Consider the following 23,004-nt stretch of genomic DNA (forward strand, 5'->3'; position numbering starts at 1 on the left):
ATGTGATATTTCTTTTTCCTGAATATAAAACTAATACATATGTATTATAAAAATGTCAAGTACTATAGAAATTTATAGTGTAGAAACTGAAAGTTCCTTGTATTCCCATCTCTCATAGATAACTGTTAGTAACAGCTTAGCGTACATTCCTTCACTTTTTAGAACATATGCCAATGTACGTTTTGCACAAAAATAGAATTATACTATATGTACATATACACACATATACACATGTAGTACTATAATTTATTTTTCATTTTTATTCTAGATGATAGTCTATGTCAATAAAAATAGACTGACTTCTTAATTTTACTCCACTGTGGATGTTTTATCCATTTATTGATATTTTTATTTATATAATGAATATTTTTTATTACCTACTATGTAACAAGCAACATGTATTTATCCATTCCTCTGTTGATAGAAATTTAGCCCATATTCTGCTATTCTTTTGTTTCTATTATAACAGTGCTAGAGTAAACATCTTTATACTGTCTCTGGACGTTTTAGTAAAAGTTTCTATAAAATACATTCTGGAAGTGCAATTGCTCTGTAAAAAGGTATCAGTGTTTTAGGTTTTAAAGCTAGCTCAGGGTTTCTCAACATCAACATTGTTGACACTTGGGGCCTTGTAGGTCTTTGTTGGGGGGAATTGGGGGAGGGAGGAGCTATCTTGTGTATTGTAAGATGTTTAGCAGCATTCCTGGCCTCTACCCACTAAATACCAGTTGTGACAATCAAAAATGTCTTCAAACTGGCCAAATTACCCTTAGGGGCCAAAATCATTTAGTTGAGAATCACCACACTAGCCCTTCTCTCTTTTCCTCCTACCCTGCCTGGCAGGCAGGAACAGCCTGTCCTGGGGTGAGAGAGCCCAAGCTGGTGAAGACAGCGTATGTTCTCATAAGGAGGGCCAAGCATGGGATATTGGAGGCCAAGTGGGTTGATGGCTTAGTGTGGGATATCAGAGCCTAGGCTGGTATAGGAGAGTATCCAGATATGGGGGCAGCCTGGCTTGGGGTGTTCTAAGCTTGAGCTAGGTAAAAGAAGATATCCATGTTGGAGAGGTGAGGATGATCCAGTCCAAAAAAGCGGGTTCTACATGTATATGACTAAAGTACCATTTAGGGTGGTTTCCCAGCATTAGAGATGGAGATTCAGTCCCAACTTGATGATTTAATATCTGTTACAGCATAAAATTAGGAATTTATTGGCTGATGTCTCTACATTATTTAGAATAATTTTATTAATGGTAGAAGTATGTAGACCAAGAACATAGCTCACAGGTATCTGATGTTTAACCTGCTAACACCTGGCAAGTATTTAACCATTAAAATAATCCTGTGTTTATAAGTGGCTCTAACAAACATAATGTTGAGCCAAAGAAACCAAATAAAAGACTACACACTATGTTGTGATTCCATTACATAAATTTTTAAAAAGTAAAAGTTATCTGTAGTGCTAGAGGTTAGGATTGTGTTTACCCTTAGTGAAGAGGGAAGGGGGGGGATTCTGTGGTGCTTTCTTGGTCTGGCTGTAGTTACGCTTGTAAAAGCCATTTGGCTGGCTGCTTATGATTTGTGTGTTTCTCTGTACGTGTGTTATCATTCAGTGAAAAAGTTCACCCCCCCAAAAAACCCCCTGTTGTTTCATCTTTAGAAAACAGTCAAGCTCTTTCTTCTGAATCAAAGGATAATTATCAGAAAATAGACTGTTAGTGGCTGGAGAGACTGCTGTAGCATAAATCAACTAAGCAGATTGGCAGGCACCCCTCAAACTGAGGAAGGACCCTGTTTGGAGCACTAATGAAAGTACTCAGGAAACCAAACTTACCAACCAGGGGGGTAATGCTGAATAAGATATACCTTGTTCAGCATCATTCAACACATATTTATTGAAATAACACTTTATGGTAGTTATTACCTGCATTAATACAACAGACATATCTAAAATACAGTGGTTCAAAAGGCTAAAAATAAAGGATTGTGCAAAGATACCACAGACAAATAGGAATAATATGAAATCAGGGTTGCACTCTTACTAGACAAAGTAGAATCCAGGCAAAAAACCCTTAAACGTGATTGAGTACACTTACAATGTTAAAAGCTGTAATTCACAGTGATGTTATAATATTTTTTAGTGTCTATGTATCAGAGAGCACAGCACCTAAATTTACCAGAAATACACTATTTCTGGGATTTTATATCAGTATTTTATATGACATTGGAAATAACCAAAACCTTGCATCAAACTACCTTAACCCCTTAGCCTACTAATTTTGGTTAGGATCTCAATTATTTAGATAGCTATTCATCTAAATATATCAGAATTGCTATAGCAGAATATAGGAGAATGCAAGAAGCAATAGAAACACAGAATAGGAAATTTTTAATACATCACAGTATAAATCTGATATGACAAGATGTTTCAAGATCATCTAATACATTTTCTGTCCCAAACCTGGAGTTAGCCATTTTTTCAAAGACACTTTGTTTCTTCTAGTGGGAAATGATATTTAAAGATCACAATCTTCATATTAGGAGTCCTCACTTATACTTGGGTTGGTCTCTGTTTTTAGGCCTTTTCCAGGTAGGACATTTTTAAAAGAGGAAATACATCATTAATTCATGCTGATATTTCTAATTAAAATTTTACAATTATAAGAATTTTATTTCTTTGATTTTTGTATTTGTATCTCTTCTGTCTTTTGCTAAAAATCTGGTTTCCTAATGATATTAACAAAATTAATACATTCATCTTAACCTACAGTTTCAAATTAATAAAATATTATTATTAACACTGTGGTTATTGCAAAAGGTTTAAGATATGTTTGCAGTTCTTTTTGTCCATAGGATATTTCCTAATATGTATGTTCAAATGACTGTTATAAATTCATTTGAAATAATTTCTCTTTATGTGGTTAAGCCACCAGCACGCTACATAATTAGATTCATTTATTTCATTTTGTTTTTTACTTTAGGGTTTTGTTATTTTTATTTTTATTTATTTTTGCTTTATTTAAAAAACTTTTTAAAGGATATAAGATAGCTTACCGTTGTGGTTTATTTTAAATAAATAACAACTAAAAGTCTGTTTCTAAGAACAGTATTAATCAGAGAAATATTAAGTTATTCAAGAAAATTTTTCTTGAATTTTTTCTAAAATATGTGAAAATATTAATATTATAATATTACCATAATTAACAGTTTCATTTATTCCCATATACTAACTAGTAGCCCATAACCTACCTCCAAGGCAGCCATAAAAGGTGCAACATACTACTACCACACTCAGTGTTTTTAAACACTATTTTGGGGATATTATATCAGTATTTTCTAAGACATTGGAAGTCACCAGAACCTTGCATGAAACTTGTCTTAACCCCTTACCCTACTAATTTTGGTTGCTCAGGATCTCAATTTTACAGATAGCTACTCATCTACCTTTCTAATGCTAAAGTAAATTTAGGTATAATATTTAATATAAGTAAAATTATATGCTGTAGAAAATGATGTACTCTGGCTTGAAATTTGAATTTTAAAAGTTTAAATGATTGTATTAGGTCATGAAAATCTGTTTTTGCAACAGCTAAATATTAGGTCATTAAATGTGAACTGTCTGATTTAAAATCAAAAGTATAATTTATTATATCTCAAAGAAGCAGTCCGATTAATCAAAGTATGTGCCTAAACTATCGACACAGTTTTGCCATCATAATGGTAGCTTGTTTATGCCAACAGCGAAGAAGCCTGGAGAGCCAGTGGTGATGAAATCACAAAAGGAATTTTCCACAGCTTATTGAGAACTGAATATTTTTCCTGGCAAGAAGTGATCCAAAGCCTGGAAGAAGTGGTAGTCACTTCTTCTAGTGAATGTGGTGAATGACAGAGAGTTTCCAAGTGCAGCTTCTTTAGTTTGAGCAATGTTGATTGTGCACCATGTGGTCAAGCGTTGTCTTACAAGAGTATTAGCCTGTCTCTATTACCAGTCTCAGCTGCTTAATCATAAGCATCCTTATTTCATCCAGTTGGTTGCAGTAGACATCCACTGTAATCGATAGAATAGGTTTCATGAAGCCGTAGTGGATAATCCCAGCACTGGACCACCAAACAGACACCATTAGGTTTTTTGGATGAATATTCGGTTTTGGGCTGTGTTTTGGCACTTCAGCTTTATCTAACCATTGTGCCAAATGCTTGTGATTGTCAAAAAAATCCATTTTTCATCACATAACAATATGGTGTCGAAATGGTTTGCCTTTATGTCATGACAGCAAAGAAAGGCAAGCTTTGAGACGATTCCTCTTCTGACGATTGTTTATGTGGAACCCATCTATCCAGCTTCTTTACCTCACCAATTTATTTGAAATTGTCCAATATTGTTGGAATAGTAATGTCAGGCCTATTGCTAATTGACCCATAGGTTGAGATGGATTTGCTTTCACTACAGCTTTCAGTTCATCATTTTCCACCGTGGTTTCAGGTTGCCCATGTGGCTCATTTTCAAAATTAAAATCACTGGAATGGAACTTCTCAAACCATCCATGTACCATGCGTTCATTAGCCACGTCCTTCCCAAACACTTCATTGATATTTCGAGCTGTCTGTGCTGCACTGGTTCCACGAAGAAACTCATATTTGAAAATAACATGAATTTTTTACTTATCCATGGTTTCACAAAAATTGCTCTAAAAAAATTTTGAAAGATAATAACGAGCCAAAACATGCATTTGAAAGACTGAGGATGTACCTTCACAATAAAAATAAAACAAGAAGTATCCAAGTGAAATGTCAGAGATATCATAACTGTCAAATTTAGTACTTAAGGAAATTGGACATTTCGTACTTACTAACCTAATATGAGATGGTAGGTACTATGTCTCTTTTTAGGAGGTTGAATCCTAAAATGTGTGACTCTGTGATTTCTCTTTTCAGAGGCTGATAAAATACCAGTAATGCGCGGACAGTGGTTTATTGATGGTACTTGGCAGCCTCTAGAAGAAGAAGAAAGTAATTTAATTGAGCAAGAACATCTCAGTTGTTTTAGGGGTCAGCAGATGCAGGAAAATTTTGATATTGAAGTGTCAAAATCCATAGATGGAAAAGATGGTAAGACCAATCAACATATTTAATATATTCTATAAACCAAAGAATTATTGATAAAATTTAGAGTAGTTCATAAGTTTGACATAATAATTCAGGAGGGTTAGAATTTATAAAATTTGCTTTTTAAAAACATTATTCTAGAATTAAAAACTGCTATGAATTTCTGAACTATCTCAATTTTTAATATGTATGTTCAATGGCATGACACTAACACAATTTACTATAAGTGTACACATTGTTGTAATGTGTTCCCTGAATTAGTCCTTTTTGGTAGTTTTTTAGTTATCAAAGAAAGTTGAACTTACCAAAAAGTTCCTTGTCATTATATCCAAAGGACAGTTTTGTAATATTTTAATGTTGGTTCTTTTCCTGAAGTCAAAAAACAAAAAACTTTAATTACCTATGTATATCTCTTAGCTGTCTCCCTATTGATAACCATATCAATTTTTAATTTGAAATAATCTACTCCTTAGATTTCCTTATTCAGCATTTGGATATGCTTGCAATAGTTAAAAATATTGTATAATAGCCAAGATTGCCATGTTCTCACTATGTGTCTGAATCTTGAGTAAACTTCAAAATAATGTGGTGAAGTTAAAAATACTTCTATTGTTCCATTTACTGCAGGCAGTGGGATCAACTATTCTGGTGAGTATAACTGTATAGGCTGATTAGAATTTGTAGATTTCTCTACAGTTTTTTTCTGTTAATAAAAGCGTTTCTTCATCCATGCTTGCCTTTATTTGGGAGGTTTCTTGGCAAGCCCTGCTGAATCCAGAGAATTAAAATAAGAATTAAGTGATTTTTTTCCCCTTCCCCTCAGAAAACAGCTCTAAAGCAGAAAAACTCAGTATTGAGCAGGTAATTCACAGAATGCAGTTTGAAAAAAAATGAATTATGTGTTTAGAAGTAATTATTATAACATAATTAATGGCAAAACAGTAAGCTTTAAATTGGGGATTTTGTCTTCTCAGTAACATCCCACATTTTTTCTCTCTTCTACTTTTTGTGCTCTTAATCTCTCTCTCAACATATGTATATACCTATTTATCACAAGCAAGGAAACTGTATAGGTTAGCTTATATCAAATTAAAATATATTTTCTATCTAGTTGGTTAAAAGTCTACATAACTGAAGAGACTTGGGACTTCTGAATAAATTGGCAGTTAAAACTAAGAAATTTATGTAATAATAGTTGTCTGTTATGTGCCAAATACCATACTCTAGGAGTTTTAAAAATACTATCTCATGTAGAGTCAAGTATGTCCTTATTTCACTGAAAAGTTCAAGCTAAAGGTTCTTACATGTCAATGTATAAAGAGCAGTTCAGTATAAGAGCTGTAGCTACATTCCTACAGATTGCCATAGAATCAGGATATTTCAGTTTTCCTCAAAGTGCTTGTCAGGGATGGGGACCAGATGTCAGGTCCATGTTCCCTAGTTCTTGGTTCCCAATACTAAAGAATGGTTGCCGACACCAAGTCAACAGAGCAAATGAACAAACCAAGCAGATGGAAGCAAGCAAAGTGCCAAAATTTACTAAAGCATTGCACATTGAGGAGAAGGAATGGGTCAACCCCCGTGAGTGGAAGAGACCCTGCGTTTAACAAGATTTCCCCTTTTATGCTGATTCTCTAATTTAATATTAAGTGGGTGGTGGAATATTCATGACTTTTCTTGGAATGGGTTGGAGAATTCCTGAAAAACTGGGAACGCTCCCCATTTTTAACCTTGTAAGGCAATTTCTAGGGGTTACCATGGTATTTGTAAACTGTCATAGCGTGGGTGGATGTGATTTTTACTATGTTAATGAGGATAGGTCACTTCAGGATACTGTCACCCTATTTGTATGCATGTTCCAAAGAGCCTCTTTTGTGGCCTTGGTCATATCTCCACTTTGTGGCCTTTCTACCTCTTTTTGGTTGGTCAGTCCTTGGAGATCTTGTATCACAGACCAAGCATCTGTTCAATCCTTGGAAGCCCCCTTGACATGTCATCTGTTCTTTCTTGGAAGCCACCCTTCTCGTCAATTTGTTCCTCCTCTTGCAGACAGAGCATCTCTTAGTGCCATCTATTTCTCAGTGGAAACCCCCTGGACAAAGCATTTGTTCTCCTTCGTTGTCCCAATTTTGGTGCCCAAATTTAACTAAGACTGATATAAGAATATGGTTTGTGTGGTAGATTTTTTTAGAATGTCTTTGAGTATGTGTGTATGTCAATTCTAGTGTATCAAACTGGGATATTATGGTGATATATTTTGTTATCTTTAAGGAAATACACTGGTAAAATTTTAATTTGTAATGGAAAATTGTTCAACTGTTAAAATACTTTTATGCTGTAATCTGTCAAAAATGATTCTTTGAGGTTCATTAGAAGAAAAAATTGATTTTTTATCATATATTGTGGCATAGGTAAATATTCAACATGTTTTGTTATTGACAAAGATAAATTCAATTGACTATATATACTTTTGTCACAATTTGCAATCATTTTATTTGTTATTTAGTATTATATCAAAATACATTTATATGTCAAGATGTAACATTTGACCTTGAAGATTATGGGAAATTTTGTGGTACATTTGAAAATTATAACTAGTTTTAAGGAAAGAATATTTACATTCAAAAAGCTACCATTATTGGGAAAATAACCTCAAACTTATATCCTCAAAGACTTAAAAATATAATATTTTGATTAATTTTGCTCTTACCTCTAAGTTTGTGAAATTTTATATTTCTTTAGTTTGAAGAGGGGAAAATACCTTTTTCACCTAAATTTTCTCATGTATATATGATAAAGCCTTGACTCTTTATATTGTCAGGAGATTTGGAATGATAAGTACAGCATAACATAGTAGACAGTGAATATTATACATTTTGAAAAGATATTTGGAATATCCTTTGGATATTTGGAGAGAGTAGGTGATCACAGTACAGTGGAGTTATTGAAATATGGCCTTCTAGAAAAATCCCATTTAGTGACTAAAAACATTTTAAAATACTATATTCAGAGACTTATTAAGTTCTCCAGGGGATTTCAAAGAAATTAAAGAGTTCTTGCCTTCAGGCACATTAAAATGAATAATAATTCCTTTTTTCTTCTGACCTTGTTTGGTTAGGATAGGTGTTGACACAAATAGATTGGATGTATAGTCATCCCTTGGTATCTATGTAGAATTGGTTCCAGGATGCCCCATGGATCCCAAAATCTGAAGATGCTCAAGTTCCTTTTATATATGGTATAATATTTGCATATAACTTATGCACATCCTCCCATATACTTTAAATCATCTCTAGATTACTTATAATACCTAATGTGATATAAATACTATGTAAATAGTTGTATACTGTATTTTTTAATTTGTATTATTTTTTATTGTTGTTTTTTGTTAGTTTTTTTCCTGAGTATTTTTGATTCGTGGTTGGTTGAATCCACAAATAAGGAGTGCTGACGGTATTCAGTATTTTCCTGATTAGTTTTCCTACTAATCTGAAAATGAGCATTGAGTTAAAGAGACTGATGGAAGTTTAGTACACTGTACAACTCTTTAGCATGCAAATAAAGATAACTCACCAAAAGATAATTATTTCTTGTGACTTACATACTTTAATCTAAATTTAGTTCTCTCTCAGAGTTAAAATGAAAATTAATTCTCTATTCACCTCACCCGCTAGGCCAGGAAATATTTATCTAGCAGTTTAACAAATGAAAACCTATTGTTTAATTTAGGATGAATGATACAAATAAAATCAGGCCTTCAAATAAGTGATTTGGTAAATACTTAAATCCAGTACTAGATCGCTATTTCACTCATTTTACAATTTATCCAGGCACATGCAATAATCAGTGAAAAAGGTTGAACTGAATGGGCTAGTGCTGCGCGTCACTCTGGTCAAAACATGTGTAACCTCAATTCAATTGTGAAAAAACAAACTCAGATAAACTCACATTGAGGGCCATTCTACAAAATAACTACCAGTATTCTTCAAAACATCAAGGTCATGAAAGACAAGGAAAGATTGAGGAATTTGCCCAAGATTAGTGGGAACTAAGAAGACATGACAACAAAATGCAGATGATATCCTGAATTGGACCCCAGAACAGAAAAAGATATGAGTGGAAAAACTAGAGAAATCTGAATAAAGTCTATATATCAGTTGATAGTGTTATGCCAACATTAATTTCTTAGTTTTTATAATTATAGTTGTGCAAGATACTAACATTAGGGGAGGCTCAGCCCGATCCGTCTTCCCCTTTCCCAGTCCCATCTATCTTGTTGCTGCCTACAGGGCCCCTTTCTTTGGAATTATGAACAAATCACAGGGACTTTGAGGGCCTGGGCAGTCTTGTGTTCATAGTATCATACCCTTGCTGCTGTTTGATACTTGTACCAATAGTATACTCCTTGTACTATTTTTGCTACTTTCTGTTGAGTCTAAAATTATTCCAAGATAAAAAGATTTTTTTAAAAAAAGGCCAATAGAAGGATTAAAATGAAATACTAAAAAATAATTAACCTGACTAAGAGAAACCAGGAAAGAAGAAATGGAGAAACAAAAAACAGATGGGACAAAGAGAAAAAAACAAATAGAAAAATGGTAGACCTAAATTCACCTATATCAATAACTACAAATATATTTGTAAGTATAAGTCAATTAATATTCTGATTAAAAGGCAGAGATTGACAGATTTGATAAGAATGCAAGACCTGACTATGTACTGTCTGTAAGAGTCACACTATCAATAGAAAGTCACAGATAGGTTGAAAGTAAAAGAATGGAATGTTTTACTGTTCAAGCTAATCTGGGGTGGCAGCACAGGTGTTGGTGGCACTATAAGGATTTATGACACTTAACAATTTAGTGGGTAAAGTATGTATTCCTGTCACTGTTGCTGAATAAGAAAAATCCCATACTGGGAATATAGCATTTCAAAAGTCAATTAAAAAGATGGGAAAGTTACAGGGGAAGGGATTTGCTAATAACATTTCTAACCAGCTTTCCTTTTCTTCTCTCTTTGGTAACTAAGAAGATTCCCACCTTCTAGCTTTTAGTTACTACTTAATTTTTATAAATTTATCTAACTTTATTTCTCTGAGGTCCAAGGAAGATTGCCTGCAATTTTCTTATTATAGTTGGCAGGTTTGAGACATACAAGGCTGCTTCCCTGTGGTTGGAATTTTTCAAGTTGCCAGCTTTTATAAAAAGAAAGGTTATTAAGTTTTTCTATTCTAGGGAATAGTATGTCATTGTCATCAGCAACCCTCTTTTGTGATACTCTCTTGCTTTCATAATTATATAATGAAGAAAATTTCCTTAAGAGGTGAAGTAGTAAGGAAATTTATTGAAAATATTGTTAGTATTTTAGATCTTTTTCATTGCTGTGTAAGACTTTAATATATGAAAGAACATTTTTATTAATAATGTTAGCATTTAATAAATTAGCATTTACAGTTATATGTTGAGTTTATGCATAGTTTTGCTAATACTACATAAGAATTTCTAACTAAAACTTTATTTTTAAAAAAAGAAAAAGTTAAATAGTGCTTTCTGGCACATGAATTTCCTTTAACAGTGATCTCTGTTTGAATTGATAGTAAATTCTTTTTTCCTCTACTATATTTATGGTAGTAACCCTAATTCTATGCTTTGGGTTGAAAAAAATTAAGCTCTCTAACTGTGCTATAGGATGTATAACAAATAAAATGACTCTCAAGTGAAAATTAAAATTAAATTTGAGAAGAAAGTAAAGAACCATTTATGTCTGTTTAATTTTTGTGAAAATGTGAATATGTTTCTCTGTTTTGGGGGTGAGAAAATGTTTTTTGTTGTTTATCTGTATATTGGGATGTTTTTTTTTAATCCTTAAATTATACCATTCTTTTAGAAAAGAAAGCCTTCATTTGTATATCTTGACTAGCTTCTGAAAGTGTTTGTATAATTTTAAAATGTAGTCGTATAGTCCATGCATTTCCCATTTAGCAAATATGGAATTAGTTCATGTTAATTTTACTACTAGAGTTACAAAGTCTAGTTTTTGTTCTTTAATAGTAAAGTCTCTAGTTTATGTCAGTTTGATCCACTTTGATATGTTAGCAGTTTTTTCGTATTGAATTTTTTGTTTAAAACTGTTCCCTTGTCTAAGTGGTATATCTACTCCTCAGTAACTGACCAGAGGCACATGAAAGAAGAAACATTTTCAGTGAAGAAAATTGCTTCAGTTGTCATTTTCCGTCTCTCTGTGACAATGAAATGTTGTTATAATCTGGATGTAACAACCCAGCTTTTAGTCCTAGTCTATAGTTTTTATAGCCATCTAGTTACCTATAGATATAGGTATTAAGTGCATTGTAAGCACCTCTCAACTATTTTTGTTGTACAAATCTTTGCATATACTTCATCTGTATATACAACAGATTTGTTATATTTTTAGTACTATACAACAGGAATTAAATACTTTTATATTTGAGCAGTATTTAACCTTTGAATGTCACATTAATGTAGAAGGGAGTGAGGATGAAAATCAAATGTTTTAGAACATCAATTTGAACTAAATCATAAAGGTTCTATAATTTATTAATGAAACTGATTTGTAAGGTTCAAGTGGACTTTTAAATAATCGCTTACTTAAAATGAAAAGAAATTTATTGATATATAACTAGCAAGATTTGACAGGGAAAATGTTGACTTTAAGGTTATCTACTGATTTGCCAAATATCAAGTCTGTGCCTGGCTTTTGCTCTGTAGTCTGTTTCATGCTTACAAGATATCACAGCATACAGTCTTACTAATGATTTTTTTTGTTATTATTTCATCACTAATAAATCTTTCCCAAAGGACAATTAAAAGTAGACCTTTGAATTTGATTTTTTTTTCAGTACAAGTTTTATTCTTTTTAAAAATTTTTAATTTTTTTGTTTCTAAAAGTTTTATTCTTTAAGGTCTTTTAACAACTTGAACAGAGTTGTGAAAAGATTATTTCGTTTCAGAGGGAAGTCTCCATTATACTTCAGTAATGAAAAATATCAAGTGGAATGTATACCGTGATATCTTAGGAAAGCTGCCTTAGATATTTAAAATGTTATTTCTTGCTTTCTCAATTTGTATATCAGCTGTTGGCTATGTCAGAGTCACAAATTTGGTGAGAGTAAATAACCTTAGTATTGTAAAGATGGAATTTATAAATCTCTTAAGCATTCAAATATGCTATGTTCTATTTTTTATTCTATTTATGCAAAGGCATTAAATGTGATAATCACATAGTTGTCTTTAATAAATTTAGATATCATTTGCCTTTTTTCATTCAGTAAAAGTAAAGCATGTATTTGATAAACATTAAATTAATGTTTTGCTTTACTGACTTTCAATTAGAAATTATATAAATCATTTAGAATAATGTTTGTCAAATACAACTCATTTTTTAAAGTTAATACTACAACAAAAAGGCAAAATGGCAAACCTCATTTAAAATTTACTTTGAAGCTCAGTGTTTTTGCTTTCTTAGTTGTCTACCACCTCCCTCCCTTCTCCCTCCCTTCTCTGTTCAAATGGAGAGGAAATAAGGAGAGTACAGATGCGGCAGGTCTTAAACGAAAGCGTTCCCAAGGTACAGTAATTGTAGTTTTATTTCTCCCTGTAGTTATATTTCTGGCTTATAGCATTCAGTTGTGTTTAAAGCATAGAAATCATTAGTTTTATAAAAACTGTGTCCGTTGTGCTGTTTTGCTTAGTGTTCCTTTATTATAAATGTGTATAAACGTTTGTAGAGTATGTGTATACTCCAGTACTACTGGGATGTTCACCAGTATTTTACTTTAAGACAACATGTGGATGATTTAAGGAAAAACAAAATTTTGCTGGCTTAATGCTATTCTCTAAATATCTCAGTCTTGTAGTTTCAATGTTTTAAGCAAATGTTGCTCAAAACTGTTTTAACAAAAATGTGATTTAGAAATGTTAGATTTAAGTAGTGACTTGGATCAGATATGAAATTATTGATAGAAAAGTAAGTAATTGTTAATCCTTTGCAAAAGATTTTTTTTAATTTATGAAAAGTTCTTTTATTTAAAAAGCTAACCTTGTACATTATTTTCTTTGGAACTGAAGATATTATTCATGTTTATTATATTAATTGAAACTTGGTCTTGTGTATAATTTTAAGTAATATGTCCTGGCAGGTAAGTAAAATCTAAATTGGTTTTTCATACATTTTTGAAATTACATTTGTAACATAACTAAGAAGTACATTTTCTCGTAATATACTTTGTATTCTAGTAAGGAATACGTTTTCATAAAAATGTCTTAGGATCTTAGATCTTGACCAGGGCATATATCTTTTTATATTTAACTTGAAATTATTTTCAACCCATCCTCAAAAGAGTTAGACTCTGCCAAAAACAGGCTTTGTCGCAAAGTCACTTAATCTCTTTGTACGTCTGTGTCTTTATACATAAAATGGGGGATAATATTTTGCCTTAAAAGGATTTTAAGGAAAAAAATCAGGCATAGTGATTTGAAGGTGCCTGGTTTTCTGAGGATGAGTATGTGAATTTTTTCTATTTATATACTAGAGATGTAGAGGAAAATTTAAGGCCTTCAGAATATAAGAATTATCAAATTATGAAATGGTGAATATGTTGTATAAATTTTTTCAATTCATTGCTTCCACAAACATTACTGAATTTGTGATATGTGCCAGACACTGTGCCAGGACACTATATTTGGTGCTAGGTTACAAAAATGATCAAGACAGCAGTCCCCAGCTCACAGAGCTTATGAATTCCTGAAGATATAGGTTTGGATTTTTTTTTTTAAGACCTCATTTTCACCAAGCATACCCCCAGATACAGAAATGCAGTGACCATACTGATTTGAACATAATAGAAAAACATTTCCTTAATTTTTTATTATTATAATAAAATATCTTTCAACTTTGGATTTTTGCTATGATGAGTAATATCTAGTGGTAATTGACTTTACTATACATTCCGAAAATAGCTTACATTCTAATAGATTATTCTCTTGCCAGTTTAAAAGTAAATTTTTTTCCCTGTGAGTTTAATTTTGTCTTGCACTGAGTGAAATTTTTACAGATCTTTTGATATTTTTGGTATTAATAAAATCAACAGAAAAAATAGAACTTAAGTTTCTGTGTCAAAGCTGTTGAGGTCTTTCTTCAAGTAGGAAGAAAAGTCAGTCACATCACCTGGGAAAGCAATTCTTCAATCATGAAAACATATTAACTACATATTAGAGATTAATATTATGGCAGTTAGAACAGTTACTCCATGTTGTAAGTTATCATTCCCTGTAGCCTGGTTAACCGTTTATAAAATAAAGTCCCTACCTATTACTTGCTTCACATATAACTTTTTAATATAATATTTTTTATTGAACTGGGTTACATATCTGTGTTATTAGATAATATTGATTCCAAAATATGAGTATTACAATTTTTCACACAAATGAAGTTTGCCTCGGAGACCTTCAAAGTAGTTTTTCCTTTTTGCAACAGCTATTCATAGTTTCAAGTTGAGTCGAAACCACGTGGACTGGCACAGTGTGGATGAGGTATATCTCTATAGTGATGCAACAACGTCTAAAATTGCAAGAACGGTTACCCAGAAACTGGGATTTTCGAAAGGTAATTGTTCAGTTTTACTGTAGGTTGTCAAAATTTTGGGAATCTGACTTTTTCTCTTATATCCAAAATAGACAATTCAAATTCTATTTTTAGTATATTTTAAATATGTATTAAATGTAGTGATGGGTTCCTTGTTGAAATGAAACTTTTAAAGTGGTTGGATTGACATGTATTCATCAATGAATAATTATATATTTAGAGTGATCCGATAAGATTATTTTATGCTTATAAAAGCACAAAAGCAGTCAAACCTGAGGCAGTGAAAATAATACAGTACAATTGAAATATAGGGTCAAGGTAGATGAGGACTGAAAATTTTTCATTGGATCTAGTGACATGGAGGGGCCTTGGTGACTTAGATAGATTGATGGAGCAGAAGCCAGATTGGTGTGGGCTGAAGCTGAAATAGAAGGTAAGGAAATGGAGGCAGTGAAAATAGAGAATTCTTTAAAGGAGTTTAACTAAAAGGAAAAAAACAACAGGGAACAACCTGGGGATGATGTGAGGGCATTATCAAAAAATAAATTTAAAAAAAAATTTTAAGTCTAATAAAATTTTACTGTCGCATTTTTTAATTTCTTTGATAATGAATGTGCTTGAATGTCTTTTTATATGTTTGTTAGCTAGTTGTATTTAATTTATGAATTACCTTGTCATATCACTAGCCCATTTTGCTATTTGAATGGTTGTCTTTTTACTTCCTGATTAGTAAGCTCTCTTTGTATACTTAGGTAATTAACTCATAATGTATCATATTTTGCATAATTTTTTCGAGTTTGTCATTCATCTTTTGTCATTGCTTCCTGGTATTTTTTTAATATAGAAGTTTTAAATTTTTAGGTATTCAGTTTATCCTTCCTTTTCTTTTTCCTATAGTTTCTTGCTTTGGTGTCATATCCAGTTTACTTTATATCAGAGCTGATCAATATACATCATCTTACAAATTTTATTTCCTCCTCCTACCCAGTGAAATTTTTTCTTAATATTCCTTTTACTTCTTTTTTTTTCTTTAAACATATTGTGAAAATACTATTTCTCAGGGTAAATAGTAAGCTTAGGATCATAATTTTTCTACAGCATCAAGTAGTGGAACGAGACTTCATAGAGGTTATGTAGAAGAAGCCACATTAGAAGACAAGCCATCACAGACTACCCATATTGTATTTGTTGTGCATGGCATTGGGCAGAAAATGGACCAAGGAAGAATTATCAAAAATACAGCCATGTAAGTTCTTTGAATACATTCTATATCCAGTCTGTAATGCAAACTTTTGTCCAAAATATAAGAGATATTAACAGAGTTTACTGATTTCACTGCATGTTTCTTGAGTGCCAACTATTCTAATATCTCTAAAGTTATAGATCAAGTGTCCAGACCAAATTTTGAGAGTGCCTATACTTAGATGTTTGATTCCTACCACAACCACCACCACCACCCCAGTATGGAGAAGAGAAGGGATAAAAAAGCCTTTTTTAACCTACTATATTAAGTTATATTTACATTAATCTAAGGTTGAAAGCAAGAAAAAGATCTAGGCTTTAAGTTTATATCTTACTCTCTGAACTTCAGAAACTGAGAATACTACAAAGTTGCACAACTCTGAAAAGGCTATGTTAGCAGCTTTACCTGTCCAATTAATTGCTACGAGAGAAAACCAAACTGTAAATTTTACACAGAAAACAGTGGATGCTTTACCAATACACCAGGCAGGCTATTTACCTCATAAATTTGTTTATACTCAGCTTTATTCGAAAAACTCTTTAAGACACTAATGGGAAATGTGTATGTATGTGTATGTTTAAAAAATGTTAAGGACTGTGTTAAAAGAGAATGTTAGGGTCGGGGGTTCCACCACAAATTTGAATCTGAAGGAACAACTAAAGAAAACTCTGATCAGTTACACATTTACAATGAGAACAAATCAGTTGCTGTTGAGAAGCACAGTTTATCTGATTCTGAGGCTTCAAGTAAACATGTTTCTTGAGTCCTTATAAAGCAAATAACGTGTGATACCAGAAACTGTCCTAGAGCAACATCTCTATAATAATGCAGTGTTGAGTTTTGTTTTATTAATACTTTTTATCATAACATCTCTTAATGCCAGCTGATGGATTAAAGCAAAAGTACAATTCAACCTAAAAATAGAAACCTTGTCAGATAGTTCCAGGCCCCCCTTACCCTTTTCAATCTCCATAGTGAGTATTATAAAAATCTCTCTCCTCTGATCCCTGCTTTTATTTTCTGATGAGTTGTCCATTACTTCCCATGATGTTTATATGTCAGTGTGCAGATATTTTGCTTGGAGATCTAGAAACCTGAGAACTAGGTTTACTAGAATATTCTCTCTGGAGCCATTGATAAATGAGAAGGTTATTAGTTTGATTTCTTTGGTAAGAGTGAGAGAAATCCTAACCCAAAAAGACTTAAGCCCAAAGGAGAATTTAGTAACTCTTAAAACTGAGGAGTCTAGGGAGTGATACTGTCAAACATGTCATCAAAATTCAGATTCTATCTGCACTACCTCCTTCATTTTGGAGCTATTCTCGGGCATCTTCTGTGGTTCCAAATGTAGTTTATATCATCTTGTGTTCAAATTCAAGAGAAAAGAATAACTAGCCTGAGCAACATAGCAAGACCTTGTCTCTACAAAGAATAGAAAAATTAGCCAAGCATGGTGATGAATGCCTGTAGTCCCAGCTAGTCGATAGGCTGAGGCAGGAGGATTACTTGAACCCAGGAATTTGAGGTTGCAGTGAGCTATGATGACACCACTGTACTCTAGCCTCAGCAACAGAGTAAGACCCTGACTCTAAAAAAGAATAAGTCTTTTTTTCCAGAAGTCCCAGCTACTCTATGCATTTCAGTAACTAATGGTGTTGCATCCAACTACCTGAACCCATACATGTGGCCATGCAGGGTCTGATTGGCCAAACTTGTAATATTTCCACCTGAGAATCATGTGAAGTTGACTTCATCTTAACTGTAGGGAGAGGTAGAGCCACAGATAAAAACCAAGAGGATACTATTGGAAGTAAAATGAATGAATCCAAGGTAGCTCAAAAAAACAAATGTCCATTACAGCAAGGATTGCCATCATTCAGAGACAGGTTAATTTAATGGGAAAGTCTCCACATAACAAAGTAATTGATGGAAAATATTCATACAAAAGCGAATTCTGCTTAGTAATGAATGGGAAAATCCAGAGGATTTCTTACTCTTTCCGTGCTTCTACCATTCCTAAGCTGGTTGTCCAGGCCTAGAAAGAGAGTAAAATTAACTTCCTCTGTATCAGTGCCATTCCGAAGCTGGTTTGTACTTAGGATTTGATTTGTGAGACTATAGTGGAGATGAACAAAGGGGTTACCACACTCCATTCCTTTTATTCTCTAAGGATCTCTTGAAATTATGTCTCAGATGCCTGGAAATAGAGGTTTTTTACCTTTTACCTTATTTTAATGAACTTGCTAATGAATTCAAACTGGTTTTAATCACTTTTATTCAGCAAAATATGTTTATTATTTACATATGTTTAGAAAAAGTTTATAGACAATGTCTGAGAATGTCAGAATTGTTTTACTATTAATAAAAGGAATGAATGTGCAGTATTTTAAATACAATTAGATTTATTCTTTGTGGAGTTTTACTACAAGGGAAATCTTCATTGAAGTTACATATCTAATACCTAAATTAGTAATTATAAAGCTATAATTTTTTAGAATATGAAGAGATTTTCAGTTAAACACAATAGGTTGAACACATGCTTATCTTTTTTTTTTTTTTTTTTTTTTTTTTTTTGAGACAGAGTCTCGCTCTGTCACCCTGGCTAGAGTGCTGAGGCGTCAGCCTAGCTCACAGCAACCTCAAATTTCTGGGCTCAAGCAATCCTTCTGCCTCAGCCTCCCGAGTAGCTGGGACTACAGGCATGCGCCACCATGCCTGGCTAATTTTTTTCTATATATATTTTTAGATGTCCATATAACTTCTTTGTATTTTTAGTAGAGACAGGGTCTCACTCTTGCTCAGGCTGGTCTCGAACTCCTGACCTCGAGCGATCCACCCACCTCGGCCTCCCAGAGTGCTAGGATTACAGGCGTGAGCCACAGCGCCCGGCCACATGCTTATCTTAATTCCCTCCTGAAGCCTCACTAACGATGATAGAAAAGGAATTTGAAAAAGAAAAAGGCATAAGTATAGAAAAAAGGGGAGAAAAAACAATAGCAGACAAGAATGTCAACAAAACTTATGCTTTTGAATGGGAAATACATTCACATGGCTCACAAATCAGAATATTGTATCTTGGATCACTTGAGCCCAGAAGTTCGAGGCTGTAGAGCACTATGATTGCACCTTTGAATAGCCACTTTTTTAATGAAAATCCTGAGACAGAATAGAAAAAACCAACCCCCCTACCCCCTAACTGAGAGGGAACTGAGAGACCAAAGAATGATTCAGACAAGACCAGCTTGATGAGTTAGATGTGTTTATTTAGAGGTTGCTTCCTAGGGCACTCACTCCTGGGTGGCACAGGAGCTTTCTTGCCTACAAAATCCACATCTGCCCACCCTGTGTCCTGGCCTTAAATCTCTTCCCAATGAGTAATGCAAAGTTTTTACATTGTATCTTTGCTTGTTCACAGTGAAACATACCACACAGGCACAGTACCACCATCACATGCTGTCATGTAACCCATGTTATGTTAATGATATTACAGTTTCCCACTAGGTGGGGAGTTTAGTATTACAGTTACCTAAAGGGCACTACAGGACAACCAAGGCAGCTCTAAACCAGTAAGGGCCAGTTTGAGCTGGCAGTTTCAGGGCAAGAAAGTGCTGAGGCACCCAAGAAAGTGCTGGACACTTTTCCTAGGCCTAGCAGTTAGTTTAGTCTCTTTGTAACAATTTTGCTGAGTACTCCAGGCTAGCACAGTGTTTCTGTTACCTGATGGGGAACCTGCATTTTTCCCTTTCTAGTGCACTCCAGCCTGGGCAACATGGCGAGATCTCCTTTCTTAAAAAAAAAAGTTTCTTTGGAGATCATTGTTTATGAGTTTATATTTCCCTCCTTTCACACACACATATATATATCACGTATTTTCTTAAAACCAGTTCATTTATCGATTTTTTTTAATTGAGAGGAATTATGAGATTTATTTTTTCAGAGCTATTTAATGATCCTTAATTGGACAGTAGTTCTTAAATACTATTAATCTCTTTCTTCCCTTTTCAAAATATGAATTAAACATTCATTTCCTAGCAGGAGAACATGGAAGTTGAATAAGCTTACAACAGAACTGAAAAGAAATCATGATTTTTGGATATGGCAATGTAGTGGCACAGTAATGGGTCATACTCTGACCTATAATATTATAATATTTTTAAATCATTCCTTTTTCTCATTTCCCCCGGCTCCTGTTGGTCTCAATGTTTCTCATGCAGTCAAGACCTATATATTTAAGAAATATATTTTACCATTTTTAGTAAGGCAGACTTGGGGACATAACCACAGCATATCCATCTTTCCATCTTTCACTTCTCTCATCTCTTCTCTCCTCTCTTCTCCTCTCTTCTCTTTTTTTCTTTTTCCTTCTCCCTCCCTACTTCTTTCATCTTTTTTTCCTTTTCCCATTCTTTCCTTTTTTTTTAAGAGTCACTTCAGTTAATTACTTCAAGTGATTCAGTAGACATACTTGCTTGACTAATCAGTATGTGATCATTTAAGAATTACAACAGCGATCCTGTGGAGTGGAGGATTGTGTAAATTTGCTTGCAAAGAGAACAGCATTTTAAGCAAATGTAGTGTTTCTGAGTTTATAACCCAAAATTAAGGTTTCTCAGCCTCATTACTCATTACTATTGAGATTTTTGAGTAGATAATTCTTTGTTATGGGGAACTGGCTAGTGTATTGTAAGATGTATAGCCATATCTCTGGCCTCCTCTCACTTGATGCAAATAGAACCCTTAGTTATGACAGCCTAAAATGTCTCCAAACATTGCCAGGTGTACCCTGGAGTACAAAATTGCCCATGTTTGAGAACTAGTAGTCTAAATGAACTTTTTTCTTTTGTGAATTCAGACAGCAGCACACATACTACTTCCTAATTATCATATCATAATGAAATATATAAGAACTACGCAACCATCAAAAATGAATGAATGGATAGAAAAATATTGGAAATCTTAAAATATGTTCTTTCTTGCATACGCTCATATTTGTTAAAGCTGAACATTTGAATGGATGGCAAAGAAGATTTAAAAATATTTCTGTGACCATTACTTGAGTGTCTGCTGTAAAAAGGGAACTTTTAGACTCTGGATAATAAAGAGATCCTGCCTTCAAGTCTGAAGTTTTGGCTAACATCTTTATTTTCAGTGATGATAAGGGAAGAAGATTTTTATTTTGGCAACCTAAAATCAGTTTAGACTTCTTAAAATGGCAACTTTGGGGATATGCAAGCAATAAAATATTATTATATTGTAAATAATGCCTTTTTAAATATGCTGGAAACAAAGAAAGACTTTTTAACAAGTAGTGTGGGATAACTAGATTAGCATATGAAAGAAATCATTAATAAATCGGATCCATTTCTCACAGTAGGATAAATTTCAGTTGGATCACATTTAAGTGGAAGAAGTGAAACCAGGATACAGTGGCATGTGCCTATAGTCCTGGCTACTCGGGAGGCTAAGGCAGGAGAATTAGCCTTGGCAACATAGTGGGACCCTGTCTCTAAAAAAAGAAGCAGAAGAAAAGAAATGAAACCATACAAGTACTAGGGATTTTTTAAAAGGAGTTTGAATTCTTCTAGAACTTAAGAATAGAGAAAACTGTCCTAACTGACTTGATCCAGAAGCAATAAGGAAAAATACTTATAAATATTATATCATCAAAAAAACCATATGGCAAAAATAAGACAAACTGAGAAAACATTTGCAATTTATATCACAGACAAAGGATCCCTAATATATAAAAAAGTTCCAAAAATATGTCCAACTACCTTATAGAAAAATGGGCTAAAGATACGAACAGCCAGTTCCCAAAAAAGGAAATGTAAATGGCTCTTAAACATATAAAAAGATGCTTAACCTTGCTCATAAAATGTAAACTTCACTAAGATGTCATTTCTTGACTATTAGATTACCAAAAGTCCAGAATTTGAAACATACTCTTTTGGCCAGGGTGTGGGCAATAGATATTCTCAAAGCACTAGTGGAATGCAGTCAAGAAGGCAGAATGTGGCAATATCCATCATAATTACATATGTATTTATCCTTTAACCCAGCAAACCTACTTCTAGGACTCTATCCCGAAGATAAAGGAGACATGCACAGGGTATTCATTGCATCATTACTTGTATAGGAAACTATTAAATACTTAAATGTTCACCAATAAGAGACTGGCTGATAAACTACAGCTATTATTTATATGTTGGAGTGGTATGCAATTACAAAATAAAATGAGGAGGATCTCTATGTATTACAATTATTCTTTGAAAAGATGTACAAAATTAAGAACCCTTTTACTGACCAAATGAAAAAAAGAATACTCACTAAAATCAAGAATAAAAGCGAGGATATTACTACCAGTCTTATAGAAATAAAAAGGATTATAAGGAAATACTATTCATGATTCTGTGCCAATAAACTATATAACCTAGATAAAATGGATAAATCCCTAGAAAGACCCAAACTATGGAAACTGTTTCAGTAATCAGTTTCCCAGAAAGACACAAACTACCAAAACTGATTGGGTAATGAGTAAGAAGAAATAGACTATCTGAATAAACCTGTAACAAGTAAAGCATTTGAATTAATAATCAAAAAACTTCCCACCAGGCCAAGCCCAATGGCTCATGCCTGTAATCCTAGGACTTTGGGAGGCCGAGGCAGGAGGATCACTTGAGGCCAGGAGTTTGAGACCAACCTGAGCAACATAGCAAGACATCCCCTCTCTAAAAAAAAAAATATTAACATTATCTAGGCATTGTGGTACATGCCTGTAGTCCCAGCTACTCGGGAGGTTGAGGCAGAGGATCGCTTGAGCCTAGGTGTTGGAGGTTGAGGTGAGTTAATGATGACACCGATACACTCTAACCTAGATGACAGAGTGAAACACTGTCTCAAATTTAAAAAAAAAAAAAAAAAACAGCTTCCCACCAAAACAAAAAAGAAAAGCCCTAGACCAGAGTCCTCACTGATGAATTCTACCAAACATTAAAAGAATTAAGCCAGGAGCAGTGGCATGCACCTGTAGTCCCA

General features: G+C 33.4%; 1 protein-coding gene across 3 annotated transcripts in view; it reads left to right on the top strand.

The window, feature by feature from the left end:
• The window catches only part of DDHD1 (DDHD domain containing 1), an 83,347-nt gene that overhangs the window by 22,649 nt on the left and 37,694 nt on the right, over positions 1-23,004 (top strand). For all 3 annotated transcript variants that reach the window (XR_006738867.1, XM_045566990.1, XM_045566986.1), the window contains exons 2-4: positions 4,935-5,108; positions 14,619-14,747; positions 15,825-15,972. Coding sequence is in view for 2 of the 3 variants with exons in the window: in XM_045566990.1 (XP_045422946.1) it covers positions 4,935-5,108; positions 14,619-14,747; positions 15,825-15,972 (451 nt within the window). In the remaining variant the exon portion in view is untranslated. The remainder of the gene's footprint in view (positions 1-4,934; positions 5,109-14,618; positions 14,748-15,824; positions 15,973-23,004) is intronic.

This window comes from Lemur catta, chromosome 1 (assembly GCF_020740605.2).
Source record: "Lemur catta isolate mLemCat1 chromosome 1, mLemCat1.pri, whole genome shotgun sequence".
Lineage (NCBI taxonomy): Eukaryota > Metazoa > Chordata > Mammalia > Primates > Lemuridae > Lemur > Lemur catta.